The following is a 26,740-nucleotide window of genomic DNA, read 5'->3' on the forward strand; positions in this document are numbered from 1 at the left end:
CTGGGCAGCTCAGTTTGAGCACAGCACTGCCTCCGGGAGCTGTACCGACTCAGAAGTGGGAGGGGACAGCTTGCCATCTCTCAGTTAGGCAGCTCTTACAAGGCTCAGCCTCATTTTTATTGCCAGCAGCTGTGCTGGGTTTACACTGCTGCATTGCACTTCTTTGGCTGGAAAGCTTGGGCTTGACATGGGCCCATGAAAGCAACTTGAAAACAGTTGTTTGTGTTCAGAATCTCACACTGCACAGTGTGAGATCAAATAGCTGGACTTAAATGAATAAATAAATAAAATACAAATAAATAAATAAATAAGCATTAAAAAGCACTTTGTCCTGGCCCAGCCAGGAAAATAAATTTGTCAGTTTGTAGAAGAGAGGATTGACATGTTCTCTGGGGTACCAGACCTCTCCTTGTATTTTATTAAGTGCTGTCACACATGGGATTAGGAAGCAAGACCCACTGAACATATGGGTGGCAGGAGACAGGTTAATGCACTCACATGTAAAGTGTCTTATGAACCTGCATTATGTAGTTAAAAAAAAGAGCAGGAAAAAGGAGCAGAAGGAAAGCTTCCAATTCTGTGACTAAAACTAGAACAAATGGACAAATGCAGAAATATGAAAGGCAGTTGAATCAGATGAAAAGTGATCTAAAAATGCATGCAAGAATTGCAAGATTTAAGAGACAGATCAGGAAAGAGCTTGAGGTAGTGCAGAATGAATACAGATAATGAGACTGGGATATCACACAGTTTATTTTAAAAAGATATTTCTACAGTAATCTGCTGCTGCAGAAACTTTCCAACACAGACAAAAAGATATTAAAATTTCACTCTCTCTCACACACCCTCCACACAGAGATGTATCGGTTTAGCCCACCTGTCTTTGCAAACAGCCAGCATGACTTTTCCACAAGTTTCAAGGTAAGACCATTTAAAGGCAACTTCACAATCTGTTTTCTAAATTTTTTAGACCATCTTATTATTTCTTTTTAGCAAGGTCCAGTCTTCATATGGAGGCAGCTGTCATTTCCTCTTGCATAGATCTTGCTGCTGTGATCATGTTGAATGGTTTTCAGCGCTTTACTCCCCATTCTCCACCAACAGTAGCTGGAGAAAGAAGCAACTGGATAAGTTGCAGCTACCCAACATAGAGCAGGCATTGTGTAAATGAAGAGGGGAGCAGTCAGATGATATTGCTGATACACAGCAGCTGCTTCTTGTGGGGACAGTCACAGTAATGTACCTCACAAAGCATGAGCTACTTCTCCAGATGATTCTGGCTGTTCACAGCAATTACAATTACTTTCTCCTGAGTCACTAAGTACATGGTCTTCACAAGGAAGATTTCACCCACTGTAATCTGGTCTGTGTGACTCAAACTTATTCTCTGTTGTAATACCCTCCCATTTGCAGCTGATCATGGAAACAGAGGGGATGCAGCATGTTATCAAAAAAAAAACCAAAAAACCACTCAGCCCTCTCTCAGAAGGAACAGATGGCTGAGAATCACCACACAAGTATTTCACATTTTACATGTTCTCAACTGAAACCTGAGCATCTGGTTCTCATCTTCCAGGTTGTCTGTGATCAAGAACTCCAGCTCCTTACTTCACCTCCAACCCCTTCATCATGTGCAATCCACCCATAAGCCCTGCCCCAAGGCTTTAGTAAACCAAGCTCTCTGTTAGTTAAGGTCTTTATGCAGCTTGACAGGACACGACTTAGCTGTCTACAAGACCTTCTGAGTGAGCTCAAAATAGCTCTCACAGAAAGTCATGCCTAAGAAATTTCAGAATAAAATATTTTGGTGCTGAGAGTTCTTAACTTCAAATTCCTGCCTGTGGAAACTAAAGACAGAAGAGATCTGTTTCTACCAAACTTTGGCCATGCTTGTGTCCAAACTCAAGTCCAAGGACTGCTTTCCCATCACAGTCAGGCTCACCCTGCAATAGGGGGAAAGAAGGCCATTGAAGAGGTGCAAAGCAGAGTGAAGGGGACAGAGTCAGCCTCTCAACTGTCTCAGCAGCTGTTTGTGCTTCAGCACAGATAGGCATCTTGGAAATCAGAAATGTGTCTGGAATTTATAAAATTCTAAGCCCTACAAAGCAAGTTGGTTGAACAGTAACTAGACTGCAGCAGTGACAAAATGAATGTATATTACACAACTGTTCCAAAAAGAAAAACATGCCATTGGCAGCCACATTACAATAAGCACTTTAAAAAAAATGCAGGTTGCTTAATTCTTAGTTCCTAAGAAGTTAACACCTATGTGAGATGCTGTACAAACACAAAGAGCTACTACACTGTAACTTGAGTTATTGCAATCAGCAAGGTAACAGCAGCTCACAGTATTACAATTCACCAGTCTTTATTGACAGTATTTGACTCTACAGTTCCAAAAAAAGTGCATTAGGTGCTCTGTAGCTCTGTTTTGGAAAAAAACTGTCTGCACACTCCTATTTCCCCCTTTTTATTCACTTATACACAGCACAAACAGCTGGTGAAGCTGAGCTCCTGTTCTCCCAGAAGTGCACAACAAAAGTGTCCATCTCAGATGAGGAGTATGTCTATTTACAGTTGCTACAACTCTGGGAAATCCACAGCACCAACTTTGCTATCTGGTAAGAAAACTGCAGAGCAACAGTATCAGCATCTGATGGAAAACACAGAGGTTTTGACTGTGGTCTTGAAAAAAAGAAACCAAAGGAAAACTCCCAATGCTCAATGAAAAAACAGCTTTAAAAGCAAACGATCCCCCCTTTTTTAAAGACAGACAGTGCTTTCTTTCTGCCACATCACAAACCTGAGATCAATCACAGTTGTAACCATGCTTGGTATTGTCCAATGTATTGGAAGACAGCTCCTAATAACGAGATGGCAACCCAAGCTGCTATTGCATTTCCATGCTATTAAATAAAATAATGGGATAAGTTGGATTTAATGTGCTCTGTATTAAACATGGGCAGAAACATTTGGAGACAAAGAATAATCCCATAATGTAATATTGAAAGCAACCTAATTATTTAATTGTTCCTGTATTTATACAGGATGTCAGTCTATTAATGAATCTCTAGAGCTGCTCAAACAAATACAGAACACAAAGCTGAAACTTGAAAAAAAGAAAGTTCAGAAAGACATAAAAAACTACTATCCAAGTGACCTCCCAGAAGAGTGACCACCAAGAGCAACCCTTGTCAATTCTTGCAGGTGCTCTCTCCAGTGAGAACCACCATGGGGTTAAAAAAATAAGTAGCTTCTAGACACAGCTGTTTCTCTTCTCCCCTGTTCCTGAAGTATGTTATTGTTACTTATGACACTGTGCCGCCATAAAACCTACAGGCTCTGGAACACCAACAGCTGTTTTCATGTCAATTTTACAACCAAATGCTTTACTACAGAAGAAAAGTTACACTTTTAGCAGTGCTTTAAAATTTATCAAGCAGATTTCATACAAAAGTCTTCATATTATTTAAAGGACTTTAGGACAACAAGCACTCTGTTATTTAAGTGTGTCTTGCCATAAGCTACACCAATTTTAGATTGGTGCAAATTTTGAAATCAGGCATAGTAAATTCCTACAGCTCCGCACAGCATTATGAAAGTTGGTATCTGAGTATCTACTGATGCATGATTTGGATCTATTAAAGTAAGTTACTGGATTATTAACAAAAGTCAATAAACTGCATACTGGTGAAAACATTCCAGCCTATTATTAGCAGATACATTATTAGAAAGATCTATTTCTCACCTTCGCTGTTTGACTGAATAAAAGTTACTGGTGGTTTGTAGGAGAACACTCAAAAATGTAACTGATGTAAATTGTGGCTTTTGTTTTTCTTCAAAACACAAGAAAAAAGAGTCCTGAAATAAATAGAACTCTGGGAGCAGGACATAAGAAGCACACCAGTACAATTTCCCAATAGAAGCTAACAGAGCTCTTTAGCAGGGAAACAAGAGAAGGTAGTCACAATACAATTGCAATAAACCCCTTAGTTTTTACAGTACATCTGTTTTGAGAAGTCCAGTATTGTTTCTTGCCCAGAGAAGAAAATTCAATAGGACTTGAATAACTCTCCTCTAATAATCTGTATCTCAAATCTCTTGTGCATCTCCTCTCTACAAAAAATCAGGTTTCTCAAGCCATGGATTGCAGGTGGACACTCTGAGAAGTTACATCTGCACAGCATGAGAGCTGAAAACAAATTGATGCAGACAGTAGGGAATGTCACTTCAACAGTTACTCGTGTTGGTCCTGCAGCAACCTTGGTACTTTTAAACTTTCTCCATGGTCCTAGAAATCACTCACATATTGTTACAGACAATGGAAGTTCCAGATGACCATTCTGCATTTCATTTGTGGCCAGGCTCTTCAAAGATAAACTGCACGAGAAAGACTCCCAGCTTTACATTTGCTTTCAGACCAGGTCTGTGTTTGTCACATTTCCTACAGGAAGCAGCAAACCAGCAACACTGCATTAGTATAAAATACAGGGTTGCCTCAACCTGCATGAATTTACAAGTTTTTGCAGTGTTACACCAGACTTGCTACAAGGCGCCAATTTTGTAGAGGCAAATTTGTTAAAAATTTGTTAATTTGTTAACATTTGTTAAAAAATGAGGAGAGCAAGACTTTTACCTCATGTTGTTGAATTTTACAGAAGGTTAAATTTAAACTGATCTTTCCTAAGCACTTTTCACTGAGGAGGTGGCAGGGATTTGTGGAGTTTTTTTCCTACAGTGTATGCAATACAACTTTAGGCTGTATGATTATCTTATTCAAGGAGTTCATTACTGTTCACTGTGCAGTAAAAGTAAGTTCATGGTCTCCTGAAGAGAAGAACAACTCACTACTAGTTGTTTTTCTAACACAGAGTGTTCACAGCTGATGGTTACTGAGCTGGTGTCTCTGGGCTGTTATCATCTGCTGGTTCTCCTAGATGTTAGGAAGTATTTAGGGCTCAGTACTAGCAAAGTATAGGCTAACACTCACACACAAGGATTAACAGGGACAGGCAGTTGCCTACGGTGCTGCCAACAGGCTGGTGATGACAGCTTTTCCATCACTAGAGTGGGTGGCACATATATCAAGACCATATGCCAAGGATACAAACCATAGGCTGCAAGAATACTTTCAGGTTTTTAATAGCAGGAAGCTAAAAAAAGTTACAGCTACTCTTGAGAGTCACAAGTCCAGCTTTTCCCACATTTCCATTTAAGATTTACATTTATTGATAGTTCAAGGCTATTTGACAGCAGGCTATGAAGGGAAATATAATTGATCCAAATTTACAGAAAATCTTTTTAAGGCAGGAGAGAATGAAAGTGTGGAAGATAAGGAGAGATTCTTGCCATTCAGAGGTTTCTACTTACCTCCACAGACTAGAAGCCCCAGCCTACTGAGCTGAGTATTCAGTTGAAATGACACTGGCACGCTCTCCAGAGATCACTGTGTGTGAATTGCACCCCAGCTCAGCATCCTGTTTTCTGTAAGCCCAGAACAACTGGTTCCAAAAACAAGTGCATGTTCAATGCAGTCCCACTGCAGGCCTTTGAAGTGCTTTCTTCCCTATGATATGGGATCATATAAGTCATTGTCCGACTTTCCTGGACAGAAATTTTAAGAAGCTTTAAACCAGGAAACGGACAGCTATCATGACTCTTGTCAACAGAGTGAATGTTCTCATGGTAACTTTCACAGGTTAGAGTCATTGCTTTATTTATTTTTTATTTTCATGTACATGAAAGCAAAATAATAACATGTCTTAAGAACCACTGTCATGATTCATCCAATTAAGCAGTCAGCAGCTGAGTTACTGAGAGATGACAAAAGCTGGCTGCTATTAAGCTCTTCAGATTCTGTGCCAAGAAAACCTGGCATCACTGGCAGTGGAGTTAATATTGTACTTCTGTAGGTGTCTTAGGGAGAAATACTCTATTGTGAGTAGCGACAAAGTTTAAGTGGGGAAGCAAATAAAAAGCAAATTTCAGGGTTTTCTTTTCAAAATAAACTGGAATTTTATGTGTGTAACTCAACATGAATATAATCTGCTTTTGTTCAGGAAAAAGCAAAACTAAAGACAAAGTTGCAGTTGATGAAACAGAAAACAAATAAATCAGACATAATAAATGAAACAGCCCAAGCTATATATACTTGTGGAAGGGGAACTAATTAAATTGGATGAATGGAAGAGTATTTTGCTTGACATAGTCCATACTAGGCACTTGCTGACAATTTCTCATTTAGTTCCAGAGTTCTAACATCTCCATTAGCTTTGGCATTTTGTATAAGCACCTGCAGAGAAAAACAAAGAATGACCTGAGAATTTAAGATTATACTGCTACCATTTTAATGACAATCTGAAATGTATTTTAATTCCTGCTCGACAGTTTCCCTAATAGATTACCTAGCCCATAAACCCAGATGGGAAATATTCAACATTACACACCAACTTGCTTAAAAGAACCCAGCTTTGCACTATAGTGACTAGCTAAACCTGCAGTCATTTCCAATGTTCTGTAAAAGCATAATTTGTTACTTTGACAAGTAGCTACCTGCTGGCAATTAAACAAGCAGACTTACTTTCCTGCTGTCACATACTTATCTCCTGCTAGTACCTTAGTATCAATCTCCATTTGCCAAACTGGAGTGTTCACTGCAGCTGCTTTAAAAAACTGGCAGCATCCTTTTTTCCTCCCTCACTTAAATTCACACCTCCCTGATTTATTTTCCACACATCATACTTGGAGTCTTTCTACTAGTTCAAAAAGCTCCCAGAACAGCCTTATGTTCACAAGCACATCTCCTGTAATCCAGTGACTTTATACATACTAAAACCAAAAATCATTAAGCAGGACCAAGCGATCTTTCGCCACCATTATCATACTCACTGCCAGGGAGAACAGATGACTTTGCAGAAGCAAGTGCAATGAGATCATACCAGGATCTTCTGAACTCATTAATTCTAGCTTTTTTTTAATCAACCTGCATGTCTGTGTGTGGATTTTTGTGAACACTGAGCCTATTTATATGTACCTCCAAATGTACTTTGGATTCAACGTTTCACCAGGGAACAGCTGATAATCTTGGCAAAAGACCTCACCGTGCCAGTGGCAGCACTGAGGATAGGAGAGTGTATTCAGATATTGAGGAGCAAAGTGGCACTCATTATAAGCCAAAATGAATGACACCCTTGCACTACCTGAATAAGCTGCCTGGATTTGTTAGTTTGACCAAATCAATTTGTGAAGTACCGTGTAAACAGAAACTAATGCACCAGTTACTATGTACTGAAAATAATGTGCTGTTGCAGATACAAATCTTCAATACAGAGCATACAGCATTCTACTGCTCAGATCTTTTGGGTCAGGGATACAATATGTTCCAGCCAGACTAGAGGGAATTAACATTTTTAGTGTATTAGTATGCTCTGCTAAAATTTTGATAAAAAGGTCCTCATGTCTACTGAAGAGTCACCAGTAGAATTCTTGCAAGTTTGGAGTAGAGACTTAACTGTTTATTTTTCATTATTGCATGGAGGAATGGAAGACATTCAAACAAACTGGTGTTGATTTCAAAAACTGAAGTACATTTTTTCACAATAGAACTCTTATACATTGCACCTCAAGAGCAGGCATGCCAGCACACCCCTGGCCTCCTTCTACCCCACTTCCAAGTTGCAAGTATAATGCTGAGTGTAAATAGGTAGAATTTCTGTATAAAGTAGACTGTCTTACATCAATTAATTCATAATCATCTTTGGCATACAGATGTTGCAGAAGGTACCAGCGTGCCACCGACACTACAGTTTCTGGATTCCCTGGTTGATAAATGACTCTCTCCAACATTCGGCGAGTCTCCCTGGAAACATTACCAAAACATAATCCAAATCAAATTCAACTGACTAGGCTCCATGTAACATAACAAAGCAAGCAACAATGGTCAGAAGCAATAAAAGGGAAAGCCCTCATTGCTGTTCCTACAAACAGAGACAGGATGTGAAATTGTGGAAGTAATTGGAAGAGAGTACTATACAGAGTCTAAAATTCTGTTTGGCTGATACTACTTTCCAACACCCACAAACCATATACCTAACAGAGGGATTTTCAAATTCACATTGTCATTAGAAATGTGGTAAAAACTGGCAATTACATTTAGGGATGTCATATTCATTCAGTGGTGCTCCATCAGCTTTGGTTCTTGGAACAAGAATTCCGTCCTTTATAACCAATGTGATATTCCACGACATTGTGATTTAACAGACTGTTGAGAAGTTGCATGTTTTTGTCTGCCTAGGCAGATCAGTTAGATCTTGTGATATACTGTTCATGCAAGTTAATATCTGGAACTGCAGTAAGACTGATTTTAATTAAGTTTTTATCCTAAGTTTATTATAATTGACAACCATCACAATCACATTAGGCTGTCTTCCAAAGAGCCAACAAAAAAAGTAAGCCAGTTTGTTAGAATTATCTACAAAACAGGTAAATTATTGAGCAAAACCATTAAAACACTGGAATTTTCCATAGCTTAAGCAAAAACACCAAAAAAGACAAAATGGACATAACAACCAAATTCTCAACATAGGAAGATTCCAAGATCCCCTTCCCTAAATATTCCCGCCCCTTCCTCAAAAGGCCACAATGACCAGCTGGCTGTTCAGGAATGGGCATGAACTTTGACTGGCAGCCCAATTTAGGATCAAAATTAATCCCAGCAGTAGCCAGGGCAGTGATATCTGTTTCCATTGTGCTATTTTAGGAGATTTTTCAGAATGTGTAATCTTCCTGATTAATTTATTTGGGTAACATGTTTTTAAAATAAAAGTTGTCTCACAGATGTTTTTCTCTGGTTATGAAGGTTTTTTGGTTTTGTTTTTTGACAAATAATGGAAGATCTGGCTGTTCCCCACATTACTAACCCCTTCTCCCCTCTCCTTTTTAACTGCCACACTATTTCAAGAATTAATTCCCACTTTCAATTTTAAGTTCTTGACGTTACATCTGCAGATAACAACCACTTGTATTTTTAGACAGTGTATTCCACTGAAAACGTAACAGATCATGCATACCTTGCTCCCATTTTGCGATTATACTGTAGCAGGGCTTGAAGCAGAGCTGCCAGGGGACAAGGAGAAAGTTTCAAAGCTTCAGTTGTTGCCTCCTGAACCAAGGATGGCCAGTGCTCATTTGAGACATTAGCCTATTATAGAAGTTAAAAACAATAGAGAGTAACAGTTAAAGAAATGTTTAAAAAAGAAAAAAACAGGTGTAAAAAAGGAATTTATTGCACTCTATTCGCATCTCTTCAGAAAGCAGGTTTAATTCAAGCTGTTCTGAGAAGTATTTGGCAGGTTAAAAAGATACTTGTTTTAAAAAAAACCCCAGACTAACATAATAAGTCATGTTCACTTATTTAGGAGCAGCCTTGCCAGCATTCCACTTTCTAATTTATGCAAACATTCTTTTTGTTTTTTTCATACACATTTTAGTGGTGTTTCAGAAAGCTTTGTAAATCTTCATACAGTATAAAAAACAACCCTAGAATGTAGAATTTATCCCCCAGAAGTGACATAATTTTTTACCAGAAGTCAAAACCAACTCCTGGATGGTAATTAGCTAACAGAGCAACTATTGAGCAAAGCCATATATCTTAAGAATACAAGTAAAGAAAAGAAAGAAAACTTTTTGGCTTAACAAAAACCTTACTATCCCCATTGCATCTGGATAGCATTCAAATTACTACATTTTAAAGGGTTACCAAATTTTCATTTGGAAGATAACTGGGATACAAGCAATTTTCAAACACAGAGCTTTCCTGGACCTGAGCAAGTTTTTCACCAGGCTTTTACACATTTTACTAAACCAGTGCAGCCTAGAAATGCCAAAAAAAATTTCACTTATCAGTTTCTCTGCTCACTCAAAAAATAGAGATGAAATAATCAAATTTGTACTAACCACATTTTCAAACTAAGTCTTGTGTATTCTTAGGCAATTCAGGCCAGCCCTTTAAGAAACAGTATTAATCGATTTAGAAGGTATCTTGTGACCTGTGAAACCATTTAGGAGCAATAGGAAACAAAACAGATCACTAGAACACCAACAGAGCAACAGCAGGAAAAATACTGCCACCTGACAAATTCTGTCTTTGGAAGCAATGGGCTTGTGAGAAAAACTGAGGACAACTCTCTTCTCCCACAAGGAGTAACAGCTTTGCAGCTTTATCCTCAGTAAATCTGACTGCCTTTTCTTATATAAGATCTTGGGATATATAGGGTTGCTTTGCCTGATTTTGATTACAGCTGGGTCGTTTGTCAAAATGTGAAAAAGTGTTAGCCAAGATCACTGCAGTATCTACATTTTACATCAGACTTTAAAGCAGTCTGATGCACTTCAAGTTTCTTGGGTGACACTGCTTAAAAAGAATAAAGACTTGCCAAGAACCTGAGGTATGTTCACCTTGACCCCCCAGTGCAAGAAATAGAGTAGTTTTCTTTATTTCACAAGGTACAATTCCCTTAGATTGTTTTTAGACTTCAGGGCGAGGCATCATATCTGGAAATGACCATACAGCATAAACTTACTTGAAATGTGACTGACTGACTGACTTCTCCAGGCATGAGTAAAGAAAAAATGTCTCTTGAGGCAGTTGTCTGAACAAGAGGACAGACACTTGAAGGGTATGTAAATTTGGAAGATTAAGCTAAAACTGTTAATAGACAAGCCTCAGGGAGCAGGGGAGCCTCTTACACACAGAGGGGTTCTATGTGATTATTTCACTGCAACCTTTCTTACAAAGAGACATTCTTAGAATTCTCCACTGCCCCTTGAAGTCTCATTTTATTCTCTACCTGTCATTCATAAAATGTAAAGCCATTTGAACAGGGGCTTCATTTAAAGACTACAGAAGCCCTATATCCCATCAGCTCTTGTTAAATCATACATTTATGTTATACTGGTTGTCCTACCATGCTGATTTCCAGTGCGAGCATAGCTAGCCTGAGCAGACTGGACAACTTCCCATTCCAGCTGCCCTGCTGTGATGCCAGCTGCAGACTCTTTCTGTAACACATTTCTGCTCCAGTCATCATTCTCTGAGACTGATAGACTTTCGCCAGCCACTGAAAATAAACATCCAACAAAATCAGTTATGCAGCCACCAAAACATACATCCATTAGGTAATATCATTTAGTCTGATTTGTGAGAGTACCACAGCACGTTATCTGCTAAAACCATGCACCCAGTCCTCATTCCAACAACACACTGTGCATTGCCCTGCAGAAAAATTAGTCTGCTGCAGAGCTGGCAGTACACCTCACTACAGTAGCTTATTTTGGGAGTTCCCTAGCCCACTCATGGACTTTTTTTTGGGAGGTTTTCTCAGCTGCTGCCTGTTCTGCCAGCACAAGATGTCCTGGATTTCCTCACGAAGAGAAGGAAAAGGATTCTAGCTTCTCTGTCTCTAATTCTGTACTTACCACACATTTTTTGAAGCAGATGCAGCCATATTTGTGAATCCCTGACATGTACATGATATGCATGGAGATTTGCAAGCCACATTTAGAAATATTCTTTGCTGGATCACCAACAAAGCAATTTCTTATTAAAAAAACAAATTCCCTTGCTTTTGAGCAAAGGTCTATAGAATTTTGCTAGCTAAAGATTGCCTGGTGTTAGAAGGAGCAAATATTGTTCCTTTCTGGTGCATAGAAGTTACTCGAATTACAAAGATAAATACACTAGAAAGTATTAATTAGCACTAGCGAGATTGTGCATTTTTGACATCAAGCTGCAGGCCTGCTTTTTAAAGTAAAACACCCACTTGTGCAAAAAGAAAGCTTCCCTTGGTCTCAGCTCTTAGCAGCTGAAGATGTCTAGCACTTAAGATGTAAAGAAGAGAATCATCATGCAAAGGCACAAAGGCAGCTCTGCCAGATCTGCTTGTCTCTATTTTCCTGGTAAGTTACAGCACAAAAAGTAGAACAGAAATCAGACCAGTAGTTCAGCAGCACACCTAAATCCCACAAAACAACCATTCAGACAAAAGCCAAAAACTTAACCAAAAAGAAAAGTTAATGGCCCTTCTTAATGAGTAAAACTGTAAGGTGTCACAATGGATAAACCAAACTCTTACGAAATCTAGAGATAGAAAACATAAAAGTATAGATTTATCCACTAGGAACAGATGTAGCAGCCAGGCTATTTCAGAATGCTATCTAAGCCCTGAGAAATACTCCCTTTAACTGAGGACTAAAAAGATCTTCTTCAGAGGTTAATCTGAACCACAGATCTTATCTGTGGCCTGGATTAAGAAGACTGAAACAAATCAACCCCTCCTACTCCCCACATCACATCAACTCAGTCCACTTATTCTCCCTGCTTGTAAGCAAGATGACTTGGCTATGCAAGGGATGCTTGAAGAATGTATACAAGCCTTAATTTCATTTTAAAAGTATGCTATTGAAATAGAGGATACAATCATGTCATGCATGCGCCCTGTTTATCAAATTCAATCTGGATGAGTTCTATAGTTCACAAAGATGAAGACTCACAAACAAAGAAAAATGCATCAAAAAAAGCATCTTTCACAGAAATAATGCTCCTTTTTTTCCAAAGAGAAGAAGATCTGCAGCCCTGTAAGAAGTGAGATCATGATCTCTTCAACAGCCATGCACTGATCTTCTCAGAATGAAATCAACTTCACTGAATCTTACCACTAGTAAGGTTTAATTTTATCAACAGGCAGAAGAGCACCATTAAATCCTTCAACTACATAAAGAACTCTAAAAGTTCACAGAATTTTTCTAAACAATGCACTACTCACATTGGTAAAGACAGATAGTAACTGTAAACTAAAACCAGCCATTAGAAAATAAGTAAATATATGTGCTGCATCACCAAAATGACTTCTTGGCACGTGTGAGAGATTGTTCTCAGACTGTCACAGAAGCAGCATACGATCTGAGTTTTAGCACTTTCATATCAACTAAAAATGATCATTGTGCCACAGAAGTGAGTTAGAGAACAATGTTACTGCAAATGATTCTCTGCAGAATCAACTTACTCAAAAGAACAGTGACACCTGAAGTTAGGAGAATATGGAGAAAGGGATTTATTCAGGTTTTCAGGCCCTAAATAAGAAACTGCATATTACATTAGGAAACCTTTACTTCCATCTACTCTCATGGTTTATGAAATACTTCATTGGTTTCTGCTCACATTCTTGGTCCCTAAAGACAGGGATCCAGGCATTTATCTCAAGTTTTTAATTCTCCTGCCTCCATGTCTGCTTGGAAAAGCAGGCCTTCATATTTCAACTTTATGTAAAGTTAGCATAGTGTTTCAACTTTATAAAAAATCTAATATAAGCTATTTTTTCTGTCACTGACTGTCAGCGGATAAATAAAAGAAAGTGAAACAAATGTTCACCCTCTTTATAGCAGGTGTGAGAGTGGCACACTAGTCAGGGAAAGGATCCAAACTTACTTGCCAGGCTGCAACTGAGGATGAACTAGTCATGACTGTCTTGCGAAGTTCCTCCAGGATGTTGTCTGGAAGTTCTTTGTGAGACTGCAACAGCTGCTTACACTGAACTTGTCTCAAAAGCAAAAACAGAGCCGGGTGTTCAGGGCAGCTTTTTAAACCCTAAAGCCAAAACAATGAAAATTATCATTCCCCAATATCAAAGATACTTAGATTTTCCATTTTGTTTTTTACAGAAAACAACACTGAAAGCATTATCAGGATGCTTGAAAGAAAGCACTTTTCTCCTCCTTCACAGAAAGGACGATTCCAGGGACTGACTCATGAAGAGGTAACATTTTTCCTCTCCTCAAAATACACTTGAAGTCTATGCTCAACTTCGTACATTTTTTACTCTTACAGATTTCTGAAAGACAACTCTAATTTGGTTTGACAACTATTATATGTTTTGGGCTTATTAACAAAGGCAGAAGCCTGTTTTGTGGTTAAAAGGGAGCTTGATTATGGTTCAAGTAATTTCAGTTCTCCCAGATAAGGTGCTTTATTTTCACTGGAACAGAAGCACTTTATGAAGCACCTCCTATTCAGTAACAGCAGATATCCAGAGATTATTTCTTTGAACAAACAAAAAAGCAGGCTTCTGCAAACCTCACTGCATTTTATTTTCCCTGCTTAAACTCCAATACTTGCAAGAATTACAACTCAAAACAGATTTGTTTTAAGAAACAATACTTGTACTTTTCACACATTTTTAAAAGAATTAAAATATGTTGTCTGGGAATCCTTTACAATTGAATAACAACAGTGTCTTATTAACGACCCCCAGTTGTACTTCTTTCTGAGAATTCTGGGGTCTAAAATTATCACTGAGTGATAGCTATCCTTTTTTCTTCACTAATTGCAGACACTGACTGTCCTCTCCTCATGCTATTTAATCAAACAAAAAACTGCCAAAATACAAGCAAAATCTACCACAACCTTCCCCTACACTCAGACTGGGGAATGACAGATCTTGTCTGTCTCAAAATCTCTGATCCTTGTTAATATAAGGTAGGTCAGTAGACATGTAGGCCAGAAAAGGAAAATACCTCACCAAGCAAAGAGACAAGAAAGTACTTCTTCCTGAAAACTAGCATGTTCAAGGAACCTGTTCGTTTTGTTTTGGTTTCTTGTTGGTTGTTTTTTAACTCCCATCCCCATTAATAACAAAATACCAAAAGCAAGGAGCACATTTGCATGGGATTAGTAATTTTCCTTAATGAAAATCAGGGAGGTGTGCTTTTTTGCTTATCTTTTTCCAGGTCTTCTGCTCACGAACACACAACTCCAATTTGTTAACAGCCCAGCTCCTTTCCTCAGCTGAGTTGACTCAAGACCTTTCTTTTTAATAATTAAACTTGTAGCATCCAATTGCAGCTCTGAAACAAAGCACCAATACTACCCAGAAAAAAATCACTAAAGTCCCATGCATGTCTCCTACCTGGACTTCTTGCCTTGAATTTCTGTAATGTTTTGTTTAATTTGAGGCAGGAAGAATACACTTAAGCTTTACCTTGACATACACTACTTGTTTAAACTATTAACACAGTTTTGGTGCTGCAAACAGTGTATTGGGGAGGGGAGAATATGTCAACAACCAGCTCATTCAGTCAGAGCATGGTGCTAAAAATGCCAAAGTTGAAGGTTTGATCCCCCTACAGGGCATTCACTGAAGAGTTGGACTTGATGATCTCTGCAGGTCCCTTAGAATATTCGGTGATTCCATGAACTACTGTATTTTGTAGCCCTGATGGAAAAGAGAGTTGCTAATTCAAACATTACCTTTCTGTATACTGCACACAAATAATGGTTACTATACGATTCTACTGCCATCTGCCAGGATAACACCACCATACCTTGTTACAAAGAGCTTCAGCTTCTGATAGTTTACCAGTCTCCTCTAGACTGGTAATAGCTTGACACAGACACCAGTCTTCAAGAGTATGGACATAATTATGTGGGAAGTTACTTTCTGCAGCTGTAAAGACAGATAAAAAACTTAAACAGATCAGTATTTATGCTATAGTATCATACCACAGTCACATGCTCTAGATCTGGTAAGAGAGAACCTCTACGAGTTTGAACCTGACGTGGCTCCCTTCATTAGTAGGAACACTGAAATATGGCAAAATTAAAACTGTGAGAGGAAAAATGCATACACCATTAGTATTAATGGCTCAAAATCAATCAAACATGGAATTTTAATTGCAGTTTTCAAAACACTGTGGATACTGAGCAAGACTGAGCATCTACTGAAAGAGTTACAGAACTCAAAGTTACTTTAGCCTTTTTTTGTCAGCACTGTTGCTGCAATGTAATACATCCACAACCTTCATGGGTGTAGGCATCAGGTTCAAAAATACTGTTTTAGAAAACCTTTTGAAGCCTTGGAGGGGAATGCAATCTGCCATTAAGTAACTAACCCTAGCTGTATATTAGAATTTAATGTTTTCATGTGTAAAATACAGTTACAGCTCAAAACACTACTGAGTAATCCTCAACCTATTTTCAAGTTCAGAAGAGTATTGCAAGCTTAGATAATTTCAAATTTATTTTATTTTGTTTAATAGAAAACTTGTATAGCTTACTTTTGGCTGAGACTGTAGACACAAGTGTCATCTCCAGACCTGTTCGTTTCGGTTGTGTGTTGTTTAGACAGACAACAGTGTTTTCAGCATGACAGGCTGCCATTAGCACTGCCCAAGCAGCAGGATTATCTAGAAAAGAATGGTAAAAGGCAACTCATGCCCATTCTAAATTTGCTGGTAGTTAATTTAGAATGGTCTTTACCAGATAAAACATGAAAGCCTAACTATCAATGGAACCATACACTGTAAATAATATAGCAACAATAAGAGACGTAATAGAGCTCAAACCAAGGAACATGATAATTACTTGCTTCTAACTAGTAAGATTCATCAGATTATAAAAGGAAGATGCTGCTCCTAAAGCCAGCTCATGTATTTTTCACAGACAGGTTCAGTATGCTAAGCTGAAGCTGCCAGTTTATTTTTGACTACACTATCACTTAGTGTTGTAACAAAACAAGTGGCAGCAAAAATCCCAAGATGCCATCCATACCAATTCAGTCTGTTCTGACCCCCACATGGAAGTTACAGCAATAGGTGCCTACTTCCACTGCCAGCTAACTCCAGTGTCAGCTTTATCTTAGTCCTGTGAAGAACAGCTACTACTGTAAGAGTAGTTTCTGTCCTGAACTGTAAGTTTTTATCCCTAAGATAATTAATTTTGCCAGCAAGATGAAACAAAGCTTGGAAGATCTAACAAAGTAAAATAAGTATACTGCTTTTAAACAGCAGTCATACACTGTTTCCTGTAGGAAAGTAATTGAAATTTTTAACTTGCAAGCCAGCCTTAAGCATCAGTGCAAAATGACTTTAGAAGAAGAAATGTTTCGATATTTTACTATCAAATTCAGATTAGCAACTGACAACCCCATTAAGCTTGTACTTCATATGCTTAAGGAAGAACACCATCTAGTAAGAGAGCAGTTGTCTATGTGCATAACCCACATATTTTAACAGAACCTTTCTAATCCAAAATCTCAAGCTATATGAACAATTCTCTTCTGCATGGTGTTGCATACCAAGGGAACATGTGTTTTTCAATTTTGTTTAATATACTAAATAATACTTATGTCTTTTCCTACTGATAGATTAAGAATTGCTTATACTTTAGAACAAGCCTTAAAACCCAGTGATATTTTTCTTATTATCTGGTTTCATTTCCATTCCACTAAACTTGGAATGACAGTGAAAATTTCCACTCTAAGCCAAAATGTACCTGGATAACCCCAACAATAAATCAACCCAGGAAAAGTAGTTTTTTTCCTCAGTCCAGTAATTTTGTTTCTGATGGATAAAAAGATAAAAAATCACTACTGTGATTGAGAATAAGAGTAACCTGGACAGACATGGATGGCCTTCTGAATATTTTTCAGAGGATTGTTTTTCTCGTCTTCTAACATGTGACATCCTGCTACCAACTGATTAACTGCAATATTCAGCAGGGCTTCCTATAAAACAGAATGTAAGAGTCACTTAACACTGTAAGTCATCAGATGGAATTAACTTTATGGAATTACAAAATCATCATTTTAAGAAAGCCAAACCTTTCCATGGTTTACATCAAGGGTATGTGCAACACTTCCTGCCACAGCTCCTCCCTGTAAGATGAAAAAAAAGCAAACAATTGATTTTGTTACATGGTTAATTAATTTAATGAAAAATATAATGCCAAAATATTTTCATCTTTGTTAGTCACAAATACAAAATTTGCAGGAAGAGGCAAATTCCTTATAGCATGATCTTTCTATAAAAAATTAGCAAGAGACATTCCAGACTAGATTTTATCTGTATGATCAGTTTCTAATTTTAGCCCTATATTGAAAAGGTTTGTGCTATTTCTGTTTATATAATTAAAACAAATTACGACAAAGAGTATTTATTTGGAGGAAAGCTAATAATAAACAGAAAAGTGCCAAGGAAACACTGGCTAATATGAAAAGTGAAGATGATTAGATTAAATGAATTACACACAGGTAAATCTTAGTATATATTTATTTACATAAATACATCTCTATAAAACTAAACAAAAGAAATTATACATATTATAGCCTTTTATTGTTGGCATAATTCTAGATTTTTCCTCTAAGTTTATTTCAAGAAGATCAAGAACAATTACCTCATGAAAGACGCAAATAATAGTATATATAAATTCAGTAAGTGCCTGTGCACTGCTTTGTATGCAAGCCTTAAATTTTCACATTACCTAGGGAAAGTTCACACACTGAAGGGTGGGGTTTTTTCCAGTTAAGAAACAACACAGACTGTAAACAGCACATATTACAGCAATGCACTTACTTTTGGCTTTTTTGATGCATACAGTGGAACTAGTTGAGACAGAAGAGCCCAAAGGGCAGGATTATCAGGGTAACTATGAAAAAAAAAAAAATATAACACTTTCTAGTTTAGATATGCACCTGGTCTTCCAGGACTCAGTAGGGCACTTGCTATAATACCAAATAGATCTTTTGCTATTAAGAAAACAATGCAATGCAGTAGAAAACAGACATGGGTAGTAATTAAAAACAAACAAGACAATATTGAAATTAAACTGTTAGCCAAAGGAATAAAATGTACAGTATGCATATCAACATTCATGGGAAGAAAACAAATTTTAGGGCTACAGGTCTTGTGCTCACAGTATGAAGAACAAGGAATTTTAATTGTAGTTGGAGAAAAAAACAATTGCATGAAAATAGTTTCTGAAAACACTTGGAGAGTCTATAACGTGTGTCTTGCTGAAAGGCTCAGGATGCTAAGGCTAATCAAATCACATTTAAACATAGGCACTTAGGTAATGGAACAAACAACTTCAAAGGCTGTTAAATATTAAATAAAAACCCAAGGGACTTTTCTAGGTTGAAAGTTATGCTATATAGAATGAAAAATGCTTTCACAGAACAGTAAATCAACCTACCTATCAAAGAAGCCATCAAAACAAAATCAGAAACAAGCATGAAACTTCTGCTATTTGATTCCATAAATAAGAAAGCAAACTTGTCAGCTAAATGAGGACTTCACCTTGGAAAATTAATTTTTACAATTAATTTTACAATTTTTATTTGAATAATGATTCAAACAAACAGGTTTGCTTACTCTTCAGTGTAATGAAAGATATATTTACAAGGCATTTTAAAGCAAGACAAATTATATACCTGTGTATTGCTTTGGAGACTTCCCTCTGGATTGCCTCATTTCTACCTTGTAATGCATAAACAGCAGATGCAATAAGGCACCTCTCATAAATCCCATCATCCACTTTTTCATGCTTCAGTAATTCTTTTAGGGCTGCTGTTGCAAGTGTTGCATCCTGCTTTACCAATCCTAGTGTACACAAAGCCTTCAGACTTTCCGTACTAGGTTCCTTTAATGAGCTGTTGAATCAGAAACAGGGAAAGAGACAACCATTTTGGAGAACAAATTAAGTTACTGTTAACATTAGAGTTCTTGTGACTTCTGAAGTTCTCTTGCTCCTGTGTATCACAAGAAGCATACAGAATTAACAGACTCTCATTGTGGGATCATGGATCAAGCTAGATCTGTATCCTTGAGGACCAGGTAACAACAGGCACCTAATCAAGCTCTTACTTTTGTCTTACTTTTAAATGATTACTTTTGTCTTGAAAAAAAGACAAGAATGTAAGCTTTTGATTCTATGTTTTGTTTTCAGCCACTAGCAAGAAAAAATTAAGAGCTCTTAAACAAACTTGAACAGCCAGCAAAAGGACCCTTTAACAGGAAATGATGCTTTATCATACTAGTTAACCAGATAGACTCACTGTTAAAAATCTCTACAATTGCTAAACTGGTTATGAGAAATGAAAAAGGTGGCTTCTTGTTCAAGGTCCTACTCAGTCACTTTAAGTCATCTAGCATGAATTCCAGTCAAGAGAGACATCTCTCTATTGGACCAGAATGCACCACTTTTGTTTCTATTAGTAAAATCCATCATATATGTTTGCAGCACCATGCTTGCAATTCAGATCTAGACATATTCACTGCAATGTTTCTTTCCTAAGCTATTTACTGTATTTTTTTTAAACACAGACAAGTAAGGTCATCTAGAAAACTGCCAGAACTAGAAGTCTGCAGTGATTTATAGGTTGTAGGAAATACCAGTTTCCTAGACAGCTAATCATCAGTTGGGATTTAGAGTGTATTAGGTAATGGACCTTCTCTATTTCAGTAACTTCAGGAGCCTGCTGGTAAGACAGGGACTGTACTGCCACTACTGGAGTTCTCTACTGACAGAGGGTTGTCCCTGAGAGGCTGAGATGGTAACTCTTAATCCATAGCTACTAGGAGACTAGCAATGATGCCCAGGCTATTGGGCTCCACAGACCTGAAAAATAACAGGCATTCACAACTTACTTGCACAACTAATACAGATCTGTTTCTTTTCATGGTAAAGCTACAGGACTGTCCTGCTCTATGCTTCTTGGAATGCAATTGTTTTGGAGACTTCTGACTATTTAAACTGAAATTATTTTCATTGGTCATTCAGAGCTCTTACAGCCAAAGAGCAAAAATACCGCCTAGTGCTTAGGACAGCTACAAAGCAATGCTATCTTAACAGATAAAGTTTTTAAAACTACTATTCAAGGATGTTGGACATCCAAACAGCCCAGCCCTTCCACTCCATACTGCTTTAAGATTGTGAAAGATACAGGCCACAAAACAAAACCAGACATATCACATGAATAAGAACACCGCATCCATCTCCACTTTTATTTGGCAATACACAAAGAAACTATCCACCTGAGTTCCCACAAAAAGGAAATTTGAGGATTCAACAGCACAATAAAACACCACATTCTGACTATTATTCCCTCCACTCACCATTTAAACAGCAGTGTCTTTGCAGAATCCACTTTGTTCCGTTTATATTCCACTATTGCCAAGGCAGTCAGGATATGTGCTTTATCTTTTTCAGACTCAGCAACAGACAAGGCTTTCTCATAGGCTGGTAAAAATTCAAAACTCAGAATTGAGGCAGAAGAAAAAATACAATGTTTGTAAAGCCTTTAGGATAGCATGATATTAGAACAGAGAAGACACTTTGTGTTCAGGTTCACTGTATTTTTCCCACCTCAAATCACAAGCAGAAGACAAAAAAAAAGTTGACTGAGACTTTGGAAGTAACTATGTTTGGAAACACCAGATTTACAGTTTAGAGCCTGGGAGTTGCTTAACACATAGCAAGTAGAAACAGTAATGAAGACCAGGATATTCAGAAAAAGCCTGCAAGAACATTGCATAAACACTCCCTGTGATATTTCATTTATGCAGTATTAATTCAGATGGGCATATTCACTCCAATTAAAATATGAGATTATTTGAAACACTGAATTGACTGCTCCTTTGTGAATGCTTACATTTCTACACACTTTTGTCACTGCATAGACCTTTTTGTGAAGTCTCACATCTCAGAAGTAGAATATGACAGTGCAATTATATTTACCACTAAAACTGAAATGCTTTGAACACCACATTAATCTGCTATTACAGAATCACAGAATAGTTTGGATTGGAAAGGACCTCTGGAGATCAATCCCTCTGCCAAGGCAGGGCCCACCTAGAGAAGGTGATATAGGACCTTTGCAGACGAGTTTTGAGTGTCTCCAGAGGGGAAAAGCTCCACAACCTCACTGAGAAGCCTGCTCCAGAGCCATCCTCAGTGTAAAGAAGTTCTTCCTCAAGCTGAGGTCGAACTTCCTGTGTTTTAGATGATCTCCCTTATGCCTTGTCCTGTTGATGGGCACCACTGCAAAGTGGCTAGCACCATCCTCTTGACACCCACCCTTGAAATATTCATATTGATGACATCACCTCTCAGTCTTCTCTTCTCTAGACTGTAACTGATTCTTCGAGGAAAGTAATTTTATTTGAGAACAAGCAAAGCTAAAAGAAAAACAGCTTAATGGACAAGAATTAAACAACTGAAGAAATTTACCTTCCCTTACTACATTTGAGTGATTCTAGCACCCTACTGAACAGCCTAATGATTTTCACAGAGTTATAGAACAGGCTGAGTTGGAAGGGATCCACCAGAATCATGAAGTACAACTGTGCAGGACACTCCAAGAGTCACACCATGTGCCTGAGACCATTGTCCAAAAGCTTTTTGAACTGAAGACAGCCTTGCAGTTTTGGTCCTGTGATGACTTCCCTGGGGAGCCTGTTCCAGTACTCAACCACCCTCTGGGTGAAAAATCTTTTCCTGATATCCAACCTAAATACCACCCTGACTCAGCTTCATGCCACTTCCTTGAGTCCTGCTACTGGTCATGAGAGTGATCAGTGCTTCCCCTCATGAGGATGTAGAAGATCACAATGAGGTCTCCCCTCAGTCTCCTCTTCTCTAGGCTGAACAAACCAAATGACCTTAGCTGCTCCTCATAAGGCTGCCCACCAGAACCTTCACCATCTTCATGGCCCTCTTCTTTTTTTTATTGTGGTGCCCAAAACTGCACATGGTACTCAAAGTATTAAAATAATTGTGGCATTTGTACTTATGCATTAGAACTCAAAGAGCAAAATAAACTAAACATCAGCTAGGTGGTTAGACAAACAAATTTTTTAAGATTAACCTCAAGAGAAGTGTTCCATAATGCTCTGAGTTTTACCTTTGATACTTTCTTCTAAGAGTCCTTTCTTGAAGTAAGCTAATGCCAGCCCCACAATGCCATCAAATTCAGTTAGGGGTATTGATGTGTAAACTTCAATGGCCTCATCACACAGACCAAGAGCACTGTGGGGAAAAAAAAAAACAGTCACTGGTATGAAGGATACAGCAGCCACAGCTGCTATGATTCAGACACACTACCCTTGAAGACCAGTGTCCTCTTTTCTGTAGTAGTTTTAAGCAGACGCCTAGAAAAGAGCAGTATTAGGACAAGAATGTGCAGTATTCCCCACTCTTCTCCTGCTACAGTAGTTACTCTCTCCAACTATCTATTGCATGAAGAACAATTGATAGGAAAAAGCCACAACTACATGACAGATATTTATAAAGATGTTACTTAATGGGCATCACAGTGGAGTGGGAGAAAGCAGCAAAGGAGTAATGTGAAAAAAGCTAATCAAGCTAAGTATGCACGCAGACAGGAAAATGCACACACAGACAGAGATTACAACATTTTTATTGTAAGACCACTATGGAAAAAATAATACAGGATTGTGTTTATTAGAACTCCTTTTCAGTTACTAGAGATTTGCTCTTGTTAAGTTGCACACACAAAATAACACACATACAGCTTGGATGTGAACACACATACAAAATAACACACGTATACAAAATAACACACATACAAAATAACTCACATAGAACTTGGATGGCAACTTCAAGAGTTGCTTCTAAAATCTTCCCTGAAATTAATGATTTATTATCACAGGCTAGAAGTTCCAGTGTCTGTGGCAGGACATTCCCGCCCCTCTCTGTTTGGTCACAGAAGATGGATGGCTCCAGTTAGGCTGACAGCCTAGCCAGGGTCATCTGTTGGCACCCGAAAGTCTAAAACTGCCACCCATAACTCATATTGTGGAATGAAGAGAGAATGTGGGAAAATAAACAACAATAATTTTGGTGACCATACAAGGCACATTTTTATCATATAAAAACTCACAGGTTTTCACAAAAGGTAGAAGCTTTTCTACATGGATACTGGAGCATGAGGGAAAGCCTCTCCCCAGAGTCTGGACAGCTCTGTGTGGTCCATGATTGAGGGCAGATTCTAATGTATCCCAGCATCAAAACTGGATTTTGGTAAGATCACTGGTTTCCTAAAATTGTACTCTTCTTTGCTAACAATAATAACAATAATAGGTACCTTCTAAGTGCTTTATTGTTCTTGGCTATTCGTAGTCTCCCTATTTTTGGGCAATATATATATATATATATGTTTATTTAGCTATGAGTAGTTTTTCATATATTGTGTAGCAAGAAGTTGTCTGGCTCTTTGCTCCATTCTCTCTTGTGTTTAATAAACAGTAATCCATTTTATATTAGACCTAATCAGCCGTCATTATAAGGACTTGCAATCGAGACTGGGTTTTTGGGGCGCTGGTCACTCTGAATAGGTTTGATCACAAGTTGTCATAGGCCTAGGCAGCTGGTAAAATCTATCCACCCTCTGTCTCCACTCAAAACAGTGTCATGTTTTGAATTTAAATTTAACAGGAACTTAAGAATATATGAGGTTTCCCTAGAGAGTTAACAAATGTCTAATTTGCAGAGCTTGAGCTATCTCCTATCAGAGAGAAATTTGAAAGTCCTTATACTTGTGTCCTGCATTCCCTCAGAATCAGAAGGGCATCATGAAGGGAACTTAGAACTGTGAGTAGGACTACAGAAGAGGGGTTCACCAGCAGAAAGAACACATGTACACAACACTCCCACCTCACATACTTCAGTTTGTGAGAGTCAACACAAATTCAAAGGGCAGGTGTAAGGGATTTTGAATAAACCTTGAAGCAGCAATTTTATTCAGACTAAGCTTATTACATAGCTCAAGTGTTGAGACTGTAAAAAAAACCAACCAAAAAAACAAAGTTCAGTCAAACCTCTCTACAGTTAAGAATGATTTTTAATAGATTATATTTAGCAACCATCTTTCACCTTAAGCCTCACCATATTTTGTACCACTGCGTTCACTACTTCCAAAGGTGAATTTAGGGGCTTGGAAAAATGTCAACAGACACTTACCACAACGACCTGCCATAGTTCTGCATTGCTGTTTTGTATTTCTCAGTATCCTCTGAGTTTTTCAGCAGTGAAGCTGCCCTAAAATTAAGCACAATGAAGGTTACTTGCCATCTAACTATAACATGCATATTTTGAGAACAGTTCTCAGAGCAAGATGGACAACTGTTTTATGCAGAAGCCATTCTACCCTAATTAAACATAAACAGAGCCTATTTTACTGTTTCAATGCATCAACAAACATGCTCACCAAATATTGTTTTATTTGCCACTTTCCCCTACCATTTGAAGAGAGAAGGAAAAAAACCTGCAAACAAAACCAAAGGCCAGCCAATCACCTCCATTGATTAGAATGGGATAGAGAATAAAACTAAAACCAAGCTTACCTTCTTCTCCTGCAATTACATTTAAATCTCACAAAGTGAATTAGTTAATGTCCCAGTAAGACATACAAGTCTTGGAACATCTTTACTTTTCCAGTTCTGTGTTCTGCATTTCCAAATTTGGTATAGGAACATCCCCACACCTACCCCTACAATACACTTAGTTGAAATGTACTATCAAACTGAGAAAGTAAAGTTTATTTAAGGGAAAGAAAAACCCCTAAGTTTTTCAGTTGGTGCATGGAAAACAGGTCAAGGAGCTCCTATAAATAAGCTTTCCAAGGGTGTGCAGTTTACCTCTCATAGGCATAGGCTGCCTGCCGTTTTAGATGCAGATGCTCATTCAAAAAACCAAACATTGTGAAAGCAGATGCATCATCTGGATTTCTTTCTAGAAAATCAGGATTGACAATGTAGGAAAACAAGATCAGTAAACTGTAAAAAAGCATTACAAAAACATTGCTACATTGAAGCTACAGTGTATGCACTGAACACTTTGCCAAATGTTTCTGTCAGTTGCTCACTAGAATAATTCTAACAGGCTGCAGGCAAGTACAGAAGAGATAGATGACCCAAAACATGACATCAAGTTGCCTCAAAAATCTTCAGAATATTGTGATGTAACATTAATGCACTCAATATATTTTAAGTTTTTCAACACAGAGCTGCTTTTCTTTTTTTGTCATTAAATAGGAAAATATTCATCTTGCACTGACCCGAGTAAAATAGCAACAGAATCTTACGGTTTAGTTTTAATACAGCTCTGAAACTATTCTGTCCAATGTGCTGTAGCATAACTCTGATTGAGCAGGGAGGTAAGACCAGATGACACAGTGTGGTCCCTTCCATGCTTAGTCATTTTGTGATTCTTCATTAATTGCTAAGGCACAAATGTGAAAGCTGTCAGCTCATCTCAGACTGGTAACTTTTCTTCCTAGACTAGGAAGGAAGCTCCTCCAGAGTCCCCTTAAGAACCAGGCAGGAAGAAAAACAGTCTCACATACATCTAATTTACAGTGAGATGTATTTTCTAGCTCTCAAAAGTTAGCAACAGATTACTCATATGGTTTATTTACAGTATTAATTATAGACTAATGAAAATCTGCATTTGCTCTATCTACTTCCAGGCTAGACATATCCAGTGGGGAGGCTGGCTTGGAACTGTGCACAAAACTGAAGTCCATCACCTGCTGAAGATTAACACAATCATATGCTTGAGAATATAGAGTTACACAGCACCCAGGAACAGTATTCTGCCAAGCATTACACCATAGAGGCAGAGGACTTGGCATTTATGTTCACTTATGCACGCAGACATACGCGAAGAGAGTCTGACAGCAAACATCCTAAGTCAAACATGACAAGGCTCTGGTCCCTATTTTTGTTGGTCTTTGCACAAAAACATGCTGGAATGAGTAGGCAGACAGAAACCACATCTATTTAATCTTTGTGTGATAATAAAAATTGGTCAGTGGTCTGCTTATGCTGTTTCAGTTACTTTACAGCTCAAAAGCCTCTCCCCAGCTCAGCCAGACCTCCCTTGTCCAGTCCT

General features: G+C 38.0%; 1 protein-coding gene across 3 annotated transcripts in view; it reads right to left on the reverse strand.

Moving 5' to 3' along the window:
* Positions 1–729: 729 nt before the first annotated feature.
* The window catches only part of SKIC3 (SKI3 subunit of superkiller complex), a 52,259-nt gene continuing 26,248 nt past the window's right edge, over positions 730–26,740 (reverse strand). For 2 of the 3 annotated variants that reach the window (XM_085042111.1, XM_085042110.1), the window contains 15 exons: positions 25,486–25,579; positions 24,809–24,886; positions 22,731–22,855; positions 20,944–21,067; positions 19,260–19,478; positions 18,403–18,475; positions 17,652–17,705; positions 17,444–17,555; positions 16,108–16,236; positions 15,376–15,497; positions 13,484–13,642; positions 10,965–11,117; positions 9,069–9,199; positions 7,735–7,858; positions 5,127–6,292 (listed from right to left, as the gene is read on the reverse strand). In XM_085042111.1, coding sequence (XP_084898237.1) covers positions 6,215–6,292; positions 7,735–7,858; positions 9,069–9,199; positions 10,965–11,117; positions 13,484–13,642; positions 15,376–15,497; positions 16,108–16,236; positions 17,444–17,555; positions 17,652–17,705; positions 18,403–18,475; positions 19,260–19,478; positions 20,944–21,067; positions 22,731–22,855; positions 24,809–24,886; positions 25,486–25,579 — 1,775 coding nt within the window. In that variant the 3' untranslated portion in view covers positions 5,127–6,214. Of the gene's footprint in view, positions 1,108–5,126; positions 6,293–7,734; positions 7,859–9,068; positions 9,200–10,964; positions 11,118–13,483; positions 13,643–15,375; positions 15,498–16,107; positions 16,237–17,443; positions 17,556–17,651; positions 17,706–18,402; positions 18,476–19,259; positions 19,479–20,943; positions 21,068–22,730; positions 22,856–24,808; positions 24,887–25,485; positions 25,580–26,740 lie in introns of those variants that run through there. The other variant, XR_014846715.1, reaches the window with a different exon arrangement.

The sequence above is a fragment of the Lichenostomus cassidix genome, chromosome Z (assembly GCF_008360975.1).
Source record: "Lichenostomus cassidix isolate B80296 chromosome Z, HeHo_3.0, whole genome shotgun sequence".
Classification (NCBI taxonomy): Eukaryota; Metazoa; Chordata; class Aves; order Passeriformes; family Meliphagidae; genus Lichenostomus; species Lichenostomus cassidix.